We start from the raw sequence: 19,047 nt of genomic DNA, 5'->3' as shown, positions 1-19,047 counted from the left end.
AGGAGGAGATGCACTGCAGTACTTAATGCAGCTGGTGGCCACATCAGATACTGACTGTTACCTTTGATTTTGACCCCCCCCCATACAAATATTTACATAGGTTACGTTTGCTGAAAATAAACGCAGTTGACAGTTTCTTTTTTTGCTGAGTGCTCTATCATTGCCAGTACTGTATTTTATTTTTATTTCAAATTCAAGTTGTATGGCTTTGTGACTTGAAATAATAACGTGTGCGAAATTCAAAAGTTCCCACCCACCTGCCAATGTCCCTGGCGCACAGCGCTGAAGAGAGGCACGATGCCCCGGCGGTTAGGCTGTCCCACCGCTGCCCCCTGTTCCAACAGCAGCCTGCACACATCCAGCTTCCCCCTGCCTGCTGCTGCCGTCAGAGCTACAGGGAGAGAGGGGGAAGCGAGGGTCAGTGAGGGTAAAAGCATTCGACAGACTGACACAGCCATACATAGGGCTGTGGCGGTCACAAAATTTCGTCAGCCGGTGATTGTCAAGCAAATAACTGTCGGTCTCACGGTAATTGACTGTTAATTAACATAAACACATTTAGCATCTCCTGGCTTCCACACATAGCCTACAAGCCACTGATGCAGACCATTGGATTTATTATACTTTTTTAAATGTAGATGTTCCATATAATATAGCCTACACCTTCACAATAAATCCATTATTTATTTTAGACAGGTCTAAAGAAACATGATATGAAGAAAATGTAGTCTATTTCAGAAGAACAGAATAGCATACTCTGAGTTGTCCTTATGTTAGGTCCTGATCTGGCTATGCCATATGGCTGTGGGCTACACTAGTTCATTTAGCAGACAAGAATGTCATGAAGAGTGATCAGATGAAATACAATTAATTGCAAAGTCCCTCTTTTCCATGAAAATGACCTTAATCCCAAAAAAACGTTTCCACTGCATTTCAGCCCTGCTAACCATGGTTACCTGCAAGGAAACACGTGCAGTCATCATTGCTTTGCACAAAAAGGGCTTCACAGGCAAGGATATTGCTGCTAGTAAGATTGCACCTAAATCAACCATTTATCGGATCATCAAGAACTTCAAGGAGAGAGGTTCAACTGTTGTGAAGAAGGCGTCAGGGTGCCCAAGAAAGTCCAGCAAGCGCCAGGACCGTCTCCTAAAGTTGATTCAGCTGCAGGATCGGGGCACCACCAGTGCAGAGCTTGCTCAGGAATGGCAGCAGGCAGGTGTGAGTGCATCTGCATGCACAGTGAGGCGAAGACTTTTGGAGGATGGCCTGGTGTCAAGAAGGGCAGCAAAAAAGCCACTTCTCTCCAGGAAAAACATCAGGGACAGACTGATATTCTGCAAAAGGTACAGGGATTGGACTGCTGAGGACTGGGGTATAGTCATTTTCTCTGATGAATCCCCTTTCCGATTGTTTGGGGCATCCGGAAAACACCTTGTCCGGAGAAGATAAGGTGAGCGCTACCATCAGTCCTGTGTCATGCCAACAGTAAAGCATCCTGAGACCATTCATGTGTGGGGTTGCTTCTCAGCCAAGGGAGTGGGCTCACTCACAATTTTGCCTAAAAACACAGCCATGAATAAAGAATGGTACCAACACATCCTCCGAGAGCAACTCCCAACCATCCAAGAACAGTTTGGTGACGACCAATGCCTTTTCCAGCATGTGATAACTAAGTGGCTCTGGGAACAAAACATCGACATTTTGGGTCCATGGCCAGGAAACTCCTCAGACCTTAATCCCATTGAGAACTTGTGGTCGATCCTCAAGAGGCGGGTGGACAAACAAAACCCACAAATTCTGACAAACTCCAAGCATTGATTATGCAAGAATGGGCTGCCATCAGTCAGGATGTGGCACAGAAGTTAATTGACATCATGCCAGGGCGGATTACAGAGTTCTTGAAAAAGAAGGGTCAACACTGCAAATATTGACTCTTTGCATAAACTTAATGTAATTGTCAATAAAAGCCTTTGACACTTAGGGAATGCTTGTAATTATACTTCAGTATACCATAGTAACATCTGACAAAAATATCTCATAACACTGAAGCAGCGAACTTTGTGAAGACCAATACTTGTGTCATTCTCAAAACTTTTGACCACGACTGTATAATTCACAAGTGATACGGTAATATTGTCACCCATCAGACTATCCTTCATTTAATCTTGTCTTTACATATACTAAATAATGTATATGTGTGAAATTTGTTTTGATTTAGAATGGACCATTATCATGCGCCTGTCTCGAAACACCAGCCAGGTAGACTATACTCCTGTTGTAAAGATAAGCAATGTGCTTAATATTTCCTTAATATTAAGGAAGTTGAGAAATAAATATAGTAGGCCGATGGGATCCTCCTCTTTTTAAGAGTTGTCATCACTCTGTTTTCTCACGCAATTGCATTGCGTATAGAAATGTTGCGCAACATGAGCTCATGGGCTCTCATTAAGTGTTTGATTCGATTTTCGATTACATTTGCATTGATGTCAGAGTGATTGATGTCTCATCGACGGGGCTGTAGTGGAACAGGTTGAGAGCTTCAAGTTTCTTGGTGTCCACATCACCAACGAACTATCATGGTCCAAACACACCAAGACAGTCGTGAAGAGGGCACGACAAAGCCTATTCCCCCCCTCAGGAGACTAAAAAGATTTGGCATGGGTCCTCAGATCCTCAAAAAATTCTACAGCTGCACCATCGAGAGCATCCTGACTGGTTGCATCACCGCCTGGTATGGCAACTGCTTGGCCTCTGACCGCAAGGCACTACAGAGGGTAGTGCGTACGGCCCAGTACATCACTGGGGCAAAGCTCCCTGCCATCCAGGACCTCTATACCAGGCGGTGTCAGAGGAAGGCCCTCAAAATTGTCAAAGACTCCAGCCACCCTAGTCATAGACTGTTCTCTCTGCTACCGCACGGCAAGCGGTACCGGAGTGCCAAGTCTAGGTCCAAAAGACTTCTCAACAGCTTCTACCCCCAAGCCATAAGACTCCTGAACAGCTAATCATGGCTACCCGGACTATTTGCACTGCCCCCCCACCCCATCCTTTTTACGCTGCTGCTACTCTGTTAAGTATTTATGCATAGTCACTTTAACTCTACCCACATGTACATATTACCTCAACTACCTCAACTAGCCGGTGCCCCCGCACATTGACTCTGCAACGGTACCCCCCTGTATATATAGCCTCCCTACTGTCACTTTATTTTACTGTATATATAGCCTCCCTACTGTCACTTTATTTTACTTCTGCTCTTTTTTTCTCAACACTTTTTTTGTTGTTGTTTTATTCTTACTTTTTTTTGTTTAAAACAAATGCACTGTTGGTTAAGGGCTGTAAGTAAGCATTTCACTGTAATGTCTGCACCTGTTGTATTCGGCGCATGTGACCAATAAAATTTGATTTGATTTGATTTGATTTGATTTGATTAGAGGGACAATAAGAGTGCTGAGTACCAGGCAGTTAGCAAGTTTGGTAGGCTGCTAATGACCATCAGCAGCATCAGAGCTTGGAGAAGCCTAATTACCGTGACTAAACAGTCACGTGGAATTTGACTGCCTTCATGACTGGTGACCGCCGGTGTCGCGGTAATACGGTCACCACAACAGCCCTAGCCATACACAAACACACCAAAATAACACGTACCAGTCTCTCCCCAGAGTGTGTCAAAGTTGTTGATCTGTGCTCGCTCCTCCTCCTCCTCGTCCTTCTCTGGCAGGTCCAATAGGTAAGAGGCGATCTGTACAGGAGGCAACATTTAGACTTAGTGTGTGTACGGTATGTGTGTGTTTGTGTGTGTGTGTGCACGTGGGTGTACCTCTGTGTATCCCATGCTGGCCCCTGCTATAAGGGCCTGCTGGACAGCATGACTCTTGGTGAAGGCTCCTTGGGGCTGTCCATCAGGGTTCCAGTCACTCTGCACCAGGAACTTGACCACCTGCAGGTGTCCTCGCAGTGCAGCGTGCACCAGCGCACACTGACCCTTCTTGTCCAGGTGGTCCACCTACACACAGGAAGAGAGATAGGGTCACTATACACATGCATACACACAGACATCACATGCAGACACTGTTCAAAAATACCTATTGGTAAGTTTTGCCCAGTAGGTGACACCATGGCTGGCAGAGAGTTATATTGTGTTGTGTAAATGCATCATAATGCTGTTGTAATAAACCTCAATGGCCAAAGTGACAGTATGCACAGTTGTGGTGGTTGGTTCCTGACCTTGGCCTTGCAGGCGCAGAGCGCGGTGACAATGGGCAGGTGTCCAGCGGCGGCGGCGTAGCCCAGCGGGGTGAGGCCGCTGTCCGACTCCCCGTCTACGTGCGCTCCGTTCTCCAGCAGCAGGCCGGCTGTCTCAGCGTAACCCAGGTGGGCGTGGACACATAGCACTGGGGCGTTGTGCAGAACCTCAGAACGGTAGTTAACATTGGCTCCGCCCAGGACCAACAAACGGCTCACCTAGAGGGAGGAGAGTAGTGTCAAACATATAATCAATACACCAAACATCGAATGCAATTGTGCTTTGGTTAGGCCACTGCTGGTGTGAGTGTGTCCAGTACCTTGATGTTGGGTGTGTAGAGGTTCCTCAGTGAGGCCAGAGCAGTGGAGAGCCCCTCTGTGCTGTAAGAGACCCACAGCCCCTGCAGGACAGACGAGGAGACCCCAACCTTCTTACTCAGGCCCTGTGGAGAAGATAACAGTAATATCAACAACAGTGTTACTGCACAGTTGGTAGAAGCTGTAGACCCAGATGTTGGAGGTGTGCTTGTGTGCTGAGTGAGATGAGTTGTGTGGTGGTGTGTCGTTACCTTGAAGATGTGTGCTTTGAGGATGTGGTGGCCCAGCTCGATGGTCTGCTGCCGGTTCAGTTTGCCCTCCTGACGCGAGAACCAGAAGGCCAGGAGCGTGTGGCCACTCCTACAGTCACAGAGAGATAGAGGAGAAGAAGGGATGAAGAAAAGAGTGAGAGTGGAGAAAGACAGATGTAGAGAGAGGGAGAGAATTTACATGAGAAAGAAGAACAGAAAGCTTCACAAATTCAAGCTGTAAACATTGATGTTCCAGGTACACGCTTTGCAGAGGGTCTCATTTGTTCCTCTCAGTGGATCAGTGTCTCCCTACCTCGGGTCACAGAGGAACTTAGTCTTCTCCCCATCCTCCCTCCAGATGAGCCACTCCCTGAAGGAGGGGTGTGTGAACATACGCGTTCCGTCCCTCCTTCGCACCAGGAAGGGCGACAGCAGCTCCAGTCTCCCCTGGAAGTCCTCCCAGTCCAGGGCGGGGCCTCGCACGGCGCCAGCGTTCACCGCCCCGTACGCCTGCTCGTCTGTGAGAGGGTGGAGGGAGGCCACGGCCACGTTGAGCAGGGGGAGGGCACGCTCGAAGGACGACTGGGTGGGGAAACGCATGTTGAGCTGCAGAAGGTACACCTCAGCCAGGCTCACCGGCACCACCTGTGGGGGAGACATGGAGAAACACCTCTGGTCAGTTTTGTAACGAAACATCATATGAACGTTCACAGAGAGAGATAAACACACAAACAGGCATAGTATGGAACACAAGCAGAAACCTTGAGACATACAGTATACAGCTCCATGACCTGGACACCGACTCACCTTGAAGCTGGAGCTCTTGAGCACCAGGTAGCCCTTCTCGATGAGGTCCAGCGTGAGCTTCAGGTAGAGGTAGGAGCCGCGGCTCAGGGCCTTGAGGTGGGTGCTCAGCTTGGCGAAGGCTGCGTTGTCCAGACGCCCGTTGAGAGACACGTTGCTCTGGATCTCAGCACTGCCCTGGATCCGCTGCAGCAGGTAGCCCTGCAGGCCAGATCGGGAAGAGAATGGAGTTCAGCATCATGATAACTCGTGGGGGGCTTTTATCACAATAGTTGATGATAATCGTTTTAAATCGGGATTGCCTACTTTTACTACAATGATTGAGGTTGAAGTGAGAGATGATCAGAGAGTAAAGATGTCAGACAGATGGTTTGGTGTGAACCTGAACCCTACCTGCAGGTCCTGGTCTATGGCATCATTCTCCTCCAGGCGGTCAAGAGAGATACGGTGGAACGGGAGGGGATGTGTGATCTCCTGTAGGGAGGTCCTGACGGTGACCACCAGTTTGAGCCAGGGAGGGAAGCGTTCCATGGTCTTACACAGGAAGGAGGTGATGGTGTCGCCGTAGTCCGGCTTGTGGAACTCTGCCTCATTCAGCCCGTCTACCAGGATGATCAGGTCCTCCTCACATGCTATCTTCCTCTCTGATGAACACAAAGACAACAAGGCTGTTTATCAGGACAAGGAGTGGAGATAATTAACTATTAACTACTGAGATGGGACATTTTATATAGTTTTTTTTGGAATACATGAATGGAGTTGGCCCAAACCCTGAGAGAAAATAACAAGTTATCAAATGTACAGCTCCTATGCAGTTCCATAAAACCTTGAACCCCCCAGACCTCTGTGCAGGATGTCGAGGGGCTCCAGCACGCCCCTCCTGAAGGCATTGAGGGGATCCTGGACACAGGAGCGCAGACTGAGGGTGGTCTGCAGGTGGGGCTCCCGCAGCAGCTGCTCCCTGTAGGCCATGAGCTGAGGCGTCCGGCACAGCAGAGCCGCCACGTTGTGGACAAACTCTGGCACCAGGCACGTGTAGGCGTTGTCCGCCTGGCAGTAGTGGTACGCCACCACCTGGGGGCGATAGAGAGTGAAGGTGAGTGGGGTAGGGGGAGATCTTTTCTTTTTTTTAATATAGGTGATCCCATTGAAATTGTAAATATATTTTATATTTTATCTAGATATCTCTGATTATCACACTTTCTTTTTCCAAAAAGAGAGATACATTTAACTGAATCCGCAAGAGGGCGCAAATTAACCCACAAAAATATATTTTGTCTTGAATCTTCAGCACGTAACAATCAAATAAAACACAAACCAAACAGGCCTAGGTGACAGTCTGTGCCAACTAACCACTATCATCTTTATGACACAAGAGTTAGAGCGGACTGAAGCCCAGCGACAGATTGAGGCTTCATTTTAAAAAAAACACTGTTGAAAAACAATACCATGTTACATTATTCATTGAAGAGTGATGCCTGCTGTGTAGCTTGTTGTGACTGTTGGGTCTTTGTTTGTCTGTAGTGTGTCAGATGAATTGACTGGCACTGAGACCCTGGGGGTGGTGAGATGGCAGACAGATAAGGTAGAAGTTGCCTCTTACCACTGGTCCATTTTTAACTCCCCTGTTGGATAAGGTTAGGCAGTCTGATCCTAGATCTGTAGTTTAATGTATGGTATAATACAGCACCGCCTTGGATAGAGTGGACTTGGGAGTGCTGAGCAAAGCCAGTAGGCTTCACAGACTGGCTCCAACGTAAAGCTTCCCTCAGGAATATTTCAGACTAGATTAGAGAGCTTCACTCCAAAAGTCATACAAAGATTCATAGCCATATGCTCCTGGCCACTGACATCCACAGGGATCTGAAGCTAAAAGTGGTCTGTGTGTAGTATTTGTGATGCTTGTGTGTGCTAGTGTAGTGTGTAGTGTGTGTGTGGGTCAACCACTGGAGCAGGCTGTCATTAAGAATGCATGTGGACGCTAAGGGGATCTAATGGCTCGGCTGGAACACTGCTCCCAGGGCCTATGCATATTTCATTAGGTCATAGCACAGAGAGACAGAGGGAACGAGAGAGACAGCAAGAGAGAGAGGGGGGGGGGGAGAAAGAGAGAGAGCTTCCCTTTGTTTTTCTGCTGCCTCTGCACAACACCGCCAGTCATGAAAATGGAATGGAGAGAGAGATAGACAGAGAGAGAGAAAGAGAGATGGAGTGAAGAGCCAGATTGGATAGCAGGAGTTGACAGTGGACGGAGAAAGAGGGAGAGTGCTAAGTGAATTAAGGAAGACATTAGCATCAGTGTTGCTAGAGCGGATGGGTTAAGGACATAGGGAGAGAGCATGGAGAGAGAAAAGGAGAGATAAAAGGATGTAGATAGAACAGAATGCTGATAATGGAGAGAATGAGAGAAGAGCGGCAGCGGATAGAGAGAATAAATAATAGAGTGAGCAGGGAGAGGACAAGGCCACAAGGAGGTGAGAGGGCAGAGACAGCTAGCAGACCATATATACTATAGGAAAGAGCTGCTGACACTGAAGAACAAAGGAGCAGGTGTGCAGGCATTGATTTCAGACCAACATCAACACACCTTCCCCCTTAGCAATGTCTCAATGACCAGTTTATTTGTTGAATCCGGGCCATGTTCAGTAGGGCACACCGTTGTAGAACGTTCAAATAGAAATAGAATACAGTGTAAACCAGACATGTACCTCTGAGCAACGATTCACCCAGCTGGTCAGGGTGGTTTTGAATGGTACTTAAGACTACTGAGATGCAGCTGTGGTGTGGTGGTGTAGTGTTGTACCTGTGAGGCGAGCCTCCGTAAAGCCTCCTCCTGGCGTCGCCTCATCTCGGGGGTGCCAGGGCAGCTGCCCCCCAGGGTGCCATGGGAGTGCTGGGTGAGGGGCAGGGTCTCCCCATCTGAGAGAGAGAGAGAGAGAGAGAGAGAGAGAGAGAGAGAGAGAGAGAGAGAGAGAGAGAGAGAGAGAGAGAGAGAGAGAGAGAGAGAGAGAGAGAGAGAGAGAGAGAGAGAGAGAGAGAGAGAGAGAGAGAGAGAGAGAGAGAGAGAGAGAGAGAGAGAGAGAGAGAGAGAGAGAGAGAGAGAGAGAGAGAGAGAGAAAGAGGGAGAAGTATGTTTATAGATCAAGTTGAGTGCATCTACTGTGTGCATTATTTACACACACACAAGGATGCTTTTTATACGCATCTTAAGACACATACCCAGTACAACAGGCCCTTCTAGCAGCAGCCAGCATGGATCATAGTTACACACACACACACACACACACTCCTGTAGGACAGTATAAGCGTACGTTTGGGCGAGGCGTGGGGGCTGTCCGAGGCGATCTGCCTCATGCGGTTGCCATGGCAGCTGAGCGCCACCAGGCGGGAGATGATGGCGGTCTTGCCGAAGCCCACGTTGCCCACGACAACCACACCTCGATTGGCTGCCGAGTCGTCGCCGCGAAGACGGGCGTCCACTTCCTGGAAGAGCCACTCTCTCCCGGTGAAGAGCGAGTCAGCTGTCAGGCTGGGCACCTCGAAGAGGAGGGGCTTGAGGGCGATATCCGGGGGGCGGTAGGGAGCAAAGCGTACTGGAGAGAGAGAGGAAGGGTACAGATTATAGGTGAGGGAAAAGACACAGGACTTGATGTGTAGAGTCCACTGCACTGTCATTCTGATTTCCTCAGTGCAACGTCAGCTCGTCACCCATAGAGGGGGATGTTCATCAAAATAAGACACCATGGGTGAACTCCACCATTGGGCTTCATATTAAGAACTACATAATGAAACAGAATTACTAAGTGTATGGTAGATACTGTCTGTATATAACAAGTACATATGGTTAGCAGAGTGGGGGATATGGGATTAGATAACATATTGCAGTAGAGGGATACTGTTCTGTACTCCTACTAATACAGTAACACTACTGTGAATGCACCACTAGTTTAACAAGCACATCATTATAATGTGGCATTAACTGACGTAGAACAGTAGAATGCCTTATAATGGGAGGGAGGGGGAGAAGAGAAAGAGAGGTGCATCACTTACGTGAGTTAGATTGCCAGGCATGGCTGTAAGCGGAAGCTGAGGCAGAGGACAGAGGAGAGAGACAACGCATGAGAGAGAGAGAGAGAGAGAGAGAGAGAGAGAGAGAGAGAGAGAGATGGAAGGGGAGGGGGAGGAGAAAGGGGAAGATGGATGGGAGGGTTGGTGCAGCTAGCTAGCAGAGGAGAGGGGATGGTGAGAGGGAGGGAGGGAGCAGGGTGGTGGGGAGCAGAACCACACCCAACGTTTCATCCCTGATCCTAGGATGAAGCCTAAGACACATACAAATATCGTGTGAGCATATTTGAATGCATGTGAGCTCGTTCTTGGACCCCATTTTTTCTGTCCATGCCTCAGAGCCGTGGTTGTGAGTGTGTGCGTGTCCAGTAGTTCTGTACTCATGAGTAAGAAAGGCAAAGGTAACGCGATATCTCTGTATGAGTTTTCATTCCCGGTGTGGTCTGATCTTAGGGAGAAAGTGCTGTGGTAAGCATTGTAGTGTGGCAGGCAGGGGGCTAAAAATACAGTCAGAGAGAGAGAGCGAGAGAGAGAGAAAGGGAGAGAGAAAGGGAGAGAGAGGAATAGAGAGAGAGAGGAATACAGAGAGGGAGAAGTATGGAGAATTGGAGGTAGAAAGATAGGGTGTGTGCGTTTGTGTTTATACATCTGCGTATCTGTGTGTGTGCATGTGCAAGTCTGTTTGTGTGTGTTTGTGCGTGTTCAATGTGTGTGTTCAGTGTGTGTGTGATTTAAGCCTTATAAAGCCTTGGCCATGAGTGATGGGGCCTCAGACAGGACCCCTGCAGTGACAGATGAGCCAGGGAGTGGTGAGGAGGAAAGTCAATAACATTGATCTGGGAGGGGAGACGGATTAAGGTGTACTGGGGGTGTGTGTGTGTGTGTGTGTGTGTGTGTGTGTGTGTGTGTGTGTGTGTGTGTGTGTGTGTGTGTGGTGTACCAGGCCCAAAGGGAGGGTTGCATCACCCAATACCAGGCAGGGAGAGGGGTTTAGAGGGACAGTGCACCAAGTATGTCTACACAGATATCCACTCACCTCACAAATCATACTTACTAACACACTGACTTACAGTGAGGGAAAAAAGTATTTGATCCCCTGCTGATTTTGTACGTTTGCCCACTGACAAAGAAATGTTATAAATTGATTTGCATTTTAAAATGAGGGAAATAAGTATTTGACACCCTCTCAATCAGAAAGATTTCTGGCTCCCAGGTGTCTTTTATACAGGTAACGAGCTGAGATTAGGAGCACACTCTTAAAGGGAGTGCTCCTAATCTCAGTTTGTTACCTGTATAAAAGACACCTGTCCACAGAAGCAATCAATCAATCAGATTCCAAACTCTCCACCATGGCCAAGACCAAAGAGCTCTCCAAGGATGTCAGGGACAAGATTGTAGACCTACACAAGGCTGGAATGGGCTACAAGACCATCGCCAAGCAGTTTGGTGAGAAGGTGACAACAGTTGGCGCGATTATTCGCAAATGGAAGAAACACAAAATAACTGTCAATCTCCCTCGGCCTGGGGCTCTATGCAAGATCTCATCTCGTGGAGCTGCAATGATCATGAGAACGGTGAGGAATCAGCCCAGAACTACACGGGAGGATATTGTCAATGATCTTAAGGCAGCTGGGACCATAGTCACCAAGAAAACAATTGGTAACACACTACGCCGTGAAGGACTGAAATCCTGCAGCGCCCGCAAGGTCCCCCTGCTCAAGAAAGCACATATACATGCCCGTCTGAAGTTTGCCAATGAACATCTGAATGATTCAGAGGAGAACTGGGTGAAAGTGTTGTGGTCAGATGAGACCAAAATGGAGATCTTTGGCATCAACTCAACTCGCCGTGTTTGGAGGAGGAGGAATGCTGCCTATGACCCCAAGAACAACATCCCCACCGTCAAACATGGAGGTGGAAACATTATGCTTTGGGGGTGTTTTTCTGCTAAGGGGACAGGACAACTTCACCGCATCAAAGGGACGATGGACGGGGCCATATACCGTCAAATCTTGGGTGAGAACCTCCTTCCCTCAGCCAGGGCATTGAAAATGGGTCGTGGATGGGTATTCCAGCATGACAATGACCCAAAAACACGGGACAAAATCCCTCCAACTACAAGAAACGTCTGACCTCTGTGATTGCCAACAAGGGTTTTGCCACCAAGTACTAAGTCATGTTTTGCAGAGGGGTCAAATACTTATTTGCCTCATTAAAATGCAAATCAATTTCTAACATTTTTGACATGCGTTTTTCTGGATTTTCTCCCTCCCTCTCCCACTTATCCAACCTCACCAATCCACCCACACCCCCACCCAGAGTGATATGAGGCCTACCTCTGAGGTCGTGTCCGGAGTGCCCGGCCCCAGAATTCTGCCGGGGCATCCTGAGGGAGGTCCTCAGGGGAGTGTGTCTCTGCTCATCCAGATAGGCCAGGTCCTCCAGGTGGGCCGAACTCGTGGCTAATGTGTGTGCATGTGTGTGTGTGAGAGGTAAATTGGTGCAACAGATGAGAGGGAAGAAAAACAGAGTTAGTCAAACAAAGCAAGGAATCACTGAACCGCCTAAACCTGAATGCTAAATTGCTAATGCTAACGACAGACACCCTTGGAAATAGACAAACATATCAGTTCCATACCTCACCATTGAGATCCACTACAAACCAGCACCATTTGAAATCCAACTCCAAGCAAACAGAAGTGTTTTAAACGGTCAGAGTACAAGACTAATGTGAACTAATGTTTGTAGCTATAGCATGGTAGAGTGTATGTGTGTGTGAGCCTGTGTGAAAGTGTGTGACCTCATACACACCAAACACACTTCCTTCCTCGGACGACCCCTTTTCCAGATAGTTTGTTTAGTTTTTCCCTCTCTGTTAACAATATTCCCAAGTCCGGAGCTCTTCCAGCTGTCCCAAAAAACACTGTCTCTCAATAGGGAGAAAAAAAGAGTAGGAAGATAAATGCAGTAAAGAGTTTTTAGCATTAGGATAAGAGCTTTATGGAGAATGACAGCGATAACCTTGTGCTACAGGGAGGGACTCACAATGCTCCTCCTTCCTTCCTGTCAGGAAAATAGTGTAATCCTGCATACCACAAAGTTCTGAACCACTGGGCTAGCTGGCGCTAACAACAATTAAATCAAAGAAAATAAGTTCTATCCACCACTCACCTACACTGCAACCCCTGATCTGTTTTACCTATGACAGGGATCCCTCCCAGACTAGTACCCTTCCACTGCAATACAGCTAAAACTGTAGCAGGCGTGTGGCGAGTGGGATCTCAGATTTACGGTGGTTTGCGGGGACCTTGGTGTGGGCGAGCAGCTGTATTAGACTTAGATTTTAGATGTGTTTATTAGTCACATGCACAGGGGTCGCAGATCTAATTGCAGGGTACAGTGAAATTCTTAAGCTCAGAGCTCCAACAGTACAGGTCAAAAAGTGAAGTGAATGAAACAATAATACAAATAATAATATATACATATTTAAAACATAATCAATGATAAATGTCCATGGGGGTAGCCACTGCCATAGCTCATAGGGCTTGACGTGGCGCTATGGGGACATTTTGGGGACATTTTGCTTTGGTGGAGTTGGGTTTGTGTGTTATGTGTTTTTAATAGTCATTGCTATGTGAGAAAAGTGCTGGTGTGAGAGAGAGAGAGAAGGAAAGTGGGCGAGAGGTGTGCATTTCTGCAGAACAGAATGTCAAGGCTCATAAGGTAGCCTCTCTGTCAGTTGGAGTCATCTATTGCATTTGAACCAGGAGATCAGAGCCATTTTGAAAGTGAGCTTGACTACATAGGATGAAAGCGAGCAGACGGAGATGCAAGAGGCAGGAGGAAGAGATGGAGGAGGAGGTAGTTGGAAGAGGAAGGCAAGAGAGAGGAGAGGTGAGGAGAGAAATAGATGAGCTAGAGGGAAAGGGGAGGGAGCGAGGTAGAGGTAAAGAAAGAGATAAAGAGAAAGAGAGGATATATGGAGTGAGAGCAGAGAGCCTCTCGTTCAGAGCCCAGTGTGGGTGGCTGCCCCTGCTCTGCTCCTGAGGCGTGTAGCAGGACAGCAGACCAGAACATCTCTACCTAGTGCTCCCTTGCTCCCTCTGAGCAATGACCCTCACTGAATCACTCTTCTCCTCTCCTGTCAGTAGCTTGTGTGTGATGATCAAAGCTCTCTATACAGTCTTTCCATAATTTCACAATGTTCCCAGTTTACAAGATGCCACAGGCTAGGGCTGTGTTTATAAGCTGACATATTGTCATATTTGACATGACAGTTGTCCCATTATCACTTCTAGGCTTGCAATTCGACTGAGACCGAGTTATATTGGGCAGAACATATAATCACAACAATCATCTATCCCTACATGAATTTTGGTGACGTCCAACAGAACACTGTCTCCAATTGGATGAGGAACATTGGTGGCCTATTCCCCAGCTACCACCACAAAGTCCCCAAGGCCAAAGGATTGTGGGTCATATTATTTCCTATACTCCCACAGTAAACAGAGAGAATGCTGCAGTGGGGGGCTTGGGGCGCTGCACTCGTTCTCTCCAACATTCACCCTTCTTTATCTCACTCTGCTGACAAGTTTCTCATTACCAGGAATTACCAGGGTGCCTCCCTCTTTCTATCTCTCTTTCTCTCTCTGTGTGATTCACTCCCTCTCTCCATCTCTCCCTCCCCCCAGTCACCAGAGGGACTATGCCCATGGCTTTGATGTTTCAGTGCTGCCTGGGCCAAGCCTCTCCATGCCCTGTTCATCCTCCCTCCTTTTCTTCTCTCTCCTTCTCTCTATCCATCTTTCTTACTCAGACTCCCCTCTCCCTACTAAACTAATCTTGCTCATTCCTTCCATCTTACCGTCCTGATGACTGGAATCTATACCACACATTCTCCTATATCCGTTTCTCTTTTTTCTCTTTCTCCTTTTATCAGTGTCCCCCCTATATCTGTCTGTTGGTAGCCCTTTCTCTCTTTATTCCTCTATCAGTTTGTCTATCTCTCTGTCTCTCTTTATTCCTCTATCAGTTTGTCTATCCCTCTTTATTCCTCTATCAGTTTGTCTATCTCTCTGTCTCTCTCTTTATTCCTCTATCAGTTTGTCTATCTCTCTTTATTCCTCTATCAGTTTGTCTATCTCTCTTTATTCCTCTATCAGTTTGTCTATCTCTCTGTCTCTCTCTTTATTCCTCTATCAGTTTGTCTATCCCTCTTTATTCCTCTATCAGTTTGTCTATCTCTCTTTATTCCTCTATCAGTTTGTCTATCTTTCTTTATTCCTCTATCAGTTTGTCTATCTCTCTGTCTCTCTCTTTATTCCTCTATCAGTTTGTCTATCTCTCTTTATTCCTCTATCAGTTTGTCTATCTCTCTTTATTCCTCTATCAGTTTGTCTATCTCTCTTTATTCCTCTATCAGTTTGTCTATCTGTCTTTATTCCTCTATCAGTTTGTCTATCTCTCTTTATTCCTCTATCAGTTTGTCTATCTCTCTGTCTCTCTCTTTATTCCTCTATCAGTTTGTCTAGCTCTCTGTCTATCTCTCTTTATTCCTCTATCAGTTTGTCTATCTCTCTTTATTCCTCTATCAGTTTGTCTATCTCTCTGTCTCTCTCTTTATTCCTCTATCAGTTTGTCTATCTCTCTGTCTATCTCTCTTTATTCCTCTATCAGTTTGTCTAGCTCTCTTTGCATCTCTATTCCTTTCCCTTTCTCTCTCCTATATCAGTCTCCTCCCCCATTCTCCCATCATGCCCAGCTTTCTTCCCTGACTCTTCAATAAGCTTTGTTTGCACTTCACTCCTCTCAGTGGCCTCTTAGAGGGCAGGTGTCAGAAGTCAAAAGAAAAGACGCCAAACAACGTAAACCCCGTTACGAGCGCCGCAATCCCTTAAACACTGCTAGCCCAGCTCCATTCATCCCACTGGATAGGCCAAGTCAGAGGTGAGGAGCTACAGGCTTTTTTTTATAACTGGCTTGCTATGCTGCTTTTATATGCCCTGACATAGAGAGGACATTGGAAACACATGTTTGAACACTGTGGGGATTTCCTCTCCCTGAAGGAATGTTTTACCCTATTCCCATTAAAGTTAATGTCTGAGTGGCACAGTGGGGTAAATAAGAGCACCAAAATGAGGTGGGAACATTCAGTCAGTGTCGGATGCTGAGTTGGGGGTCAATTCCAACTTGATAACTAGATATCACACATTTATGAAAGTAATATAGCCAAACCCTATAAGGATTTTCAATTAATTATGAGTTAAAAGTGTGAAATTAAATGTGGTAAACAAATCAACAAGAGGCGTGGCTGGCACAGTGACTCACCTGCCACAGAGTTGGGCCGGGGCATGAGGTAGAGGGGAATGGAGTGGGCAGAGTGGGAGGAGTGGGCCGTATCCAGGCTCCTCTCTGGGATCTTGTTCAGGCTGTAGGTGGAGGCAGCCATGTTCTCATCCACGCGGTACAGGAACGAGTCTGTGCCCGAACACTTCTGGGTCTGCCACAGCTTCAGGCTACCCCGCGAGCCCTCCCCGTGCTTCCCCCCACCCCGGTCAGCATTCTCAGAGTAGCTGGTCAGCGTGGCTGTCAGATAAAAGGTAGTTTAGACAAATATATGCAGTGTTACAGTTCTTTAGAGACTTTAGAGCTTAGTTTCAAACTGATTAAGGCCCATGGAGCGAATTTACTCTTCATTCAATTACAGACCTCAAAGTAAATGTTATAACAATAAGAAAATCTCCCAACAGTAGAGCCAATAAGTATATAAAACAGACATATTTAAATGCAGCTAACCCCATCACCTGGCTTTTCCAAAAATGTAAAGAATTAAAACATCAGAGAATACATCAAATTGCTACAGAAAACATGGCTTTATGGAAACATAACTTCCACAAAATAAATGAGCGTCTGTCCCTCACCGATGATGCCGCTGTCCCTGCTCTCCAGGGTGGAGGTGGGGCTGGTGATGGAGCCATAGGCACAGTCTCTGGAGGCGTGGTTCCCGGGGGCCCCTCCGGGGGGCAGCGTGGAGCAGGGGCTTCCTGCAGGGGGGGAGGCTGTGCTGCTGGCCAGGCTGGAGCAGGGGCTGATCCGCTGCGTCACTGACATCATGCCCTGGTAGATAGGGAGGAAGGAAGAAAGGGTCAGGTCTATACTGAAGTGCAGTGATACACCAGACTGCATCAGCCAATGAGAAATGATCAGGTAAATTAGCCATGATTAAATTCTGATAAGGCACAGCCAGTTGACACATGTACAAAGTAGCCTACACACACACACGCACGCACGCACACACACGTGCACACGTGTGTGTGTGTGCACGTGTGTGCACATGTGTGTGTGTGTGCGTGCGTGCGTGTGTGTGTAGGCTACATTGCACACACACACACATGCACACACACACACACGCGCGCACACACACCCACGCGCACACACACCCGACAAGATGATTGCTGACCCTAGCATTCTCTCATTGATACAGTCCTTGCCTGTCACATTATTCCAGTGCACGTGTAACCGTAGAGTTATCTGTTTTTTGATGACTCATGAAATATTTTTAATGATTGAACCATTTTTTGCAACATAATGAACTATAATTCAGTAGAATATCAATAAATGAATGTGAGCCACGGAAGCAGATTTGATCCAGTTATGCTTTGATCTATTGAGTAGGGGCAGGGAGAGAGAGAGGCAAGCCCACCTCCGGGCATGCTGGATTCTTATTCCAGCCAATCTGTTCATCAATTATGCATGGCCCTTGCTCTAATTGAAAAATGAATTGACTTGGACATTAGTCATTTGCAAATAAATCGGGAGATTAGTCAGAATAGCATAGAAATACACAGAAGTGGCCGGGTGACCAGGATATGAGCAGAGGTGTGAGTGACTTCTTAGGGCAGGTTTGGTGCAAGACAGATGGCATCCAAGTGTGGAATGCTCCTTGGTCATGATAACAACTCTGTTGTGATTCTAGGCTGGATGTCTTTAGGGAGGCTCCATAGACATGATTATAGAATGGGAGGTTCCCTCCCACCTAGCCTACCCAGACTGCATCTGCGTGCGTGGGAGTGGCAGGCCTCTAAATTGGGACTTGAGAAAACCAGGGCTGGGTTTTTGTTACCACTGCAGTTTGGCACGAAGGGCCGAACCAAAAGCATACTGCAATTCTGAGCTGTGTAGAACAAGGGGTGCATCTCAATAGTCTAAACAAGTTCTCCTTTCCTCTATTCTCCTCGTCTCCTTCCACTCATCTCAACAGATCAGAAAGTCAGATAAAAGCTAAATGAGCCAGAGTCAGATCTTTGCAGATGAAGGACAGGACACCAGAGCTGGAAGGCACTAGTTAAGATGCACCCAAAGTGTGAAGTTTGGAGAAGTGGGTCAGGCTTTAAGGGGGAGTCGCTCCAGCACCGTTGGCTCTGCCATTGGATAGGCCTCTGTGGAGGCACACTGCTTAGACAAGAGGATGTGGCATGCGGCGGGCAGTTTTCATGACCGAGGTAGTGGGTCACCTTCCCCTGGCCCTCACCTGCCCTGTGTCACGGTCCGTTGGTTCTGCTCTGCAGGAGTGAAGGAGAGCCTAGCGTCACTGACTCCAAGCTAGGTTATCCATAACTCACAGGATTGATGTTCACAAACAGACCACATCTTCACAAACATCTTCTGAGCCAGCGCATAGTGGTGTCAGTGGCCATTGAGTTTGCCATAAACAAATTAAAAAATCTACGAAATGGTCCCCTTGGTTCCTTAAGAGGCCTTGGGATGTGATCTGCAAACCTCACTGTTTGGGGGTGTGCTTCTATGGATGTGAGGCCCCTATAAGCTGGACCACAGACATTGTGTGTTGGCCACCTGGCGACTATTGGAGTACCACTGATCTAGGGGAAACCCTTTACTTTTTATCCTGATGTCATGCTGGGTCTTTAAAGACTCAAAAGTATTGACAAACTAATAATATCATATTGTAACAGTGCATGACAGAAGGGTGCGTAACCTACCTGACCGTCGTCGTGTTCATGCATGCTCTTACTGTACTGTGGTGTGTGTAGTATGTGTGTGTGTGTAGTGTGTGTGTGTGTAGTGTGCATGCGTGTGTGTAACCTACCTGGTTGTCGTCGTGGTCGTCCATGTCATACTGTGAGCCGGGCTGTCCCTCGTTCATCTTGTCTCCCAGTAGGAAGCCCAGGCGCGTCATCAGGGTGTTGGCTGCCTCGTCCACAGAGGGAGGGGGGCCCAGCTCCTGACTCTCCTCACCTGGAGGGAGGGAGGGAGGGAGGGAGGGAGGGAGGGAGGGAGGGAGGGAGGGAGGGAGGGAGGGAGGGAGGGAGGGAGGGAAAGGAGTCAGGTCAACACCACAGTA

At 47.6% G+C, this 19,047-nt stretch overlaps 1 protein-coding gene across 2 annotated transcripts in view; it reads right to left on the bottom strand.

Annotated features, from left to right (window-relative positions):
* The window catches only part of LOC311146162 (protein TANC2-like), a gene marked incomplete at both ends in the record, with an annotated part of 61,328 nt that overhangs the window by 7,609 nt on the left and 34,672 nt on the right, over positions 1 to 19,047 (bottom strand). For both annotated transcript variants that reach the window (XM_084182651.1, XM_084182652.1), the window contains 16 exons: positions 258 to 391; positions 3,652 to 3,745; positions 3,824 to 4,009; positions 4,231 to 4,467; positions 4,569 to 4,691; positions 4,818 to 4,926; positions 5,131 to 5,462; positions 5,625 to 5,822; positions 6,015 to 6,265; positions 6,464 to 6,695; positions 8,425 to 8,540; positions 8,933 to 9,214; positions 12,023 to 12,148; positions 16,014 to 16,271; positions 16,607 to 16,799; positions 18,793 to 18,941. In XM_084182651.1, the coding sequence (XP_084038777.1) occupies positions 258 to 391; positions 3,652 to 3,745; positions 3,824 to 4,009; positions 4,231 to 4,467; positions 4,569 to 4,691; positions 4,818 to 4,926; positions 5,131 to 5,462; positions 5,625 to 5,822; positions 6,015 to 6,265; positions 6,464 to 6,695; positions 8,425 to 8,540; positions 8,933 to 9,214; positions 12,023 to 12,148; positions 16,014 to 16,271; positions 16,607 to 16,799; positions 18,793 to 18,941 (3,020 nt within the window). The remainder of the gene's footprint in view (positions 1 to 257; positions 392 to 3,651; positions 3,746 to 3,823; positions 4,010 to 4,230; positions 4,468 to 4,568; positions 4,692 to 4,817; positions 4,927 to 5,130; positions 5,463 to 5,624; positions 5,823 to 6,014; positions 6,266 to 6,463; positions 6,696 to 8,424; positions 8,541 to 8,932; positions 9,215 to 12,022; positions 12,149 to 16,013; positions 16,272 to 16,606; positions 16,800 to 18,792; positions 18,942 to 19,047) is intronic.

Source organism: Coregonus lavaretus (assembly GCF_964263955.1).
Source record: "Coregonus lavaretus genome assembly, chromosome: 2".
NCBI classification, from domain to species: Eukaryota; Metazoa; Chordata; class Actinopteri; order Salmoniformes; family Salmonidae; genus Coregonus; species Coregonus lavaretus.
The sequence above is the reverse complement of the archived record's forward strand: the minus strand, read 5'-3'. Positions and strand labels throughout refer to the sequence as shown.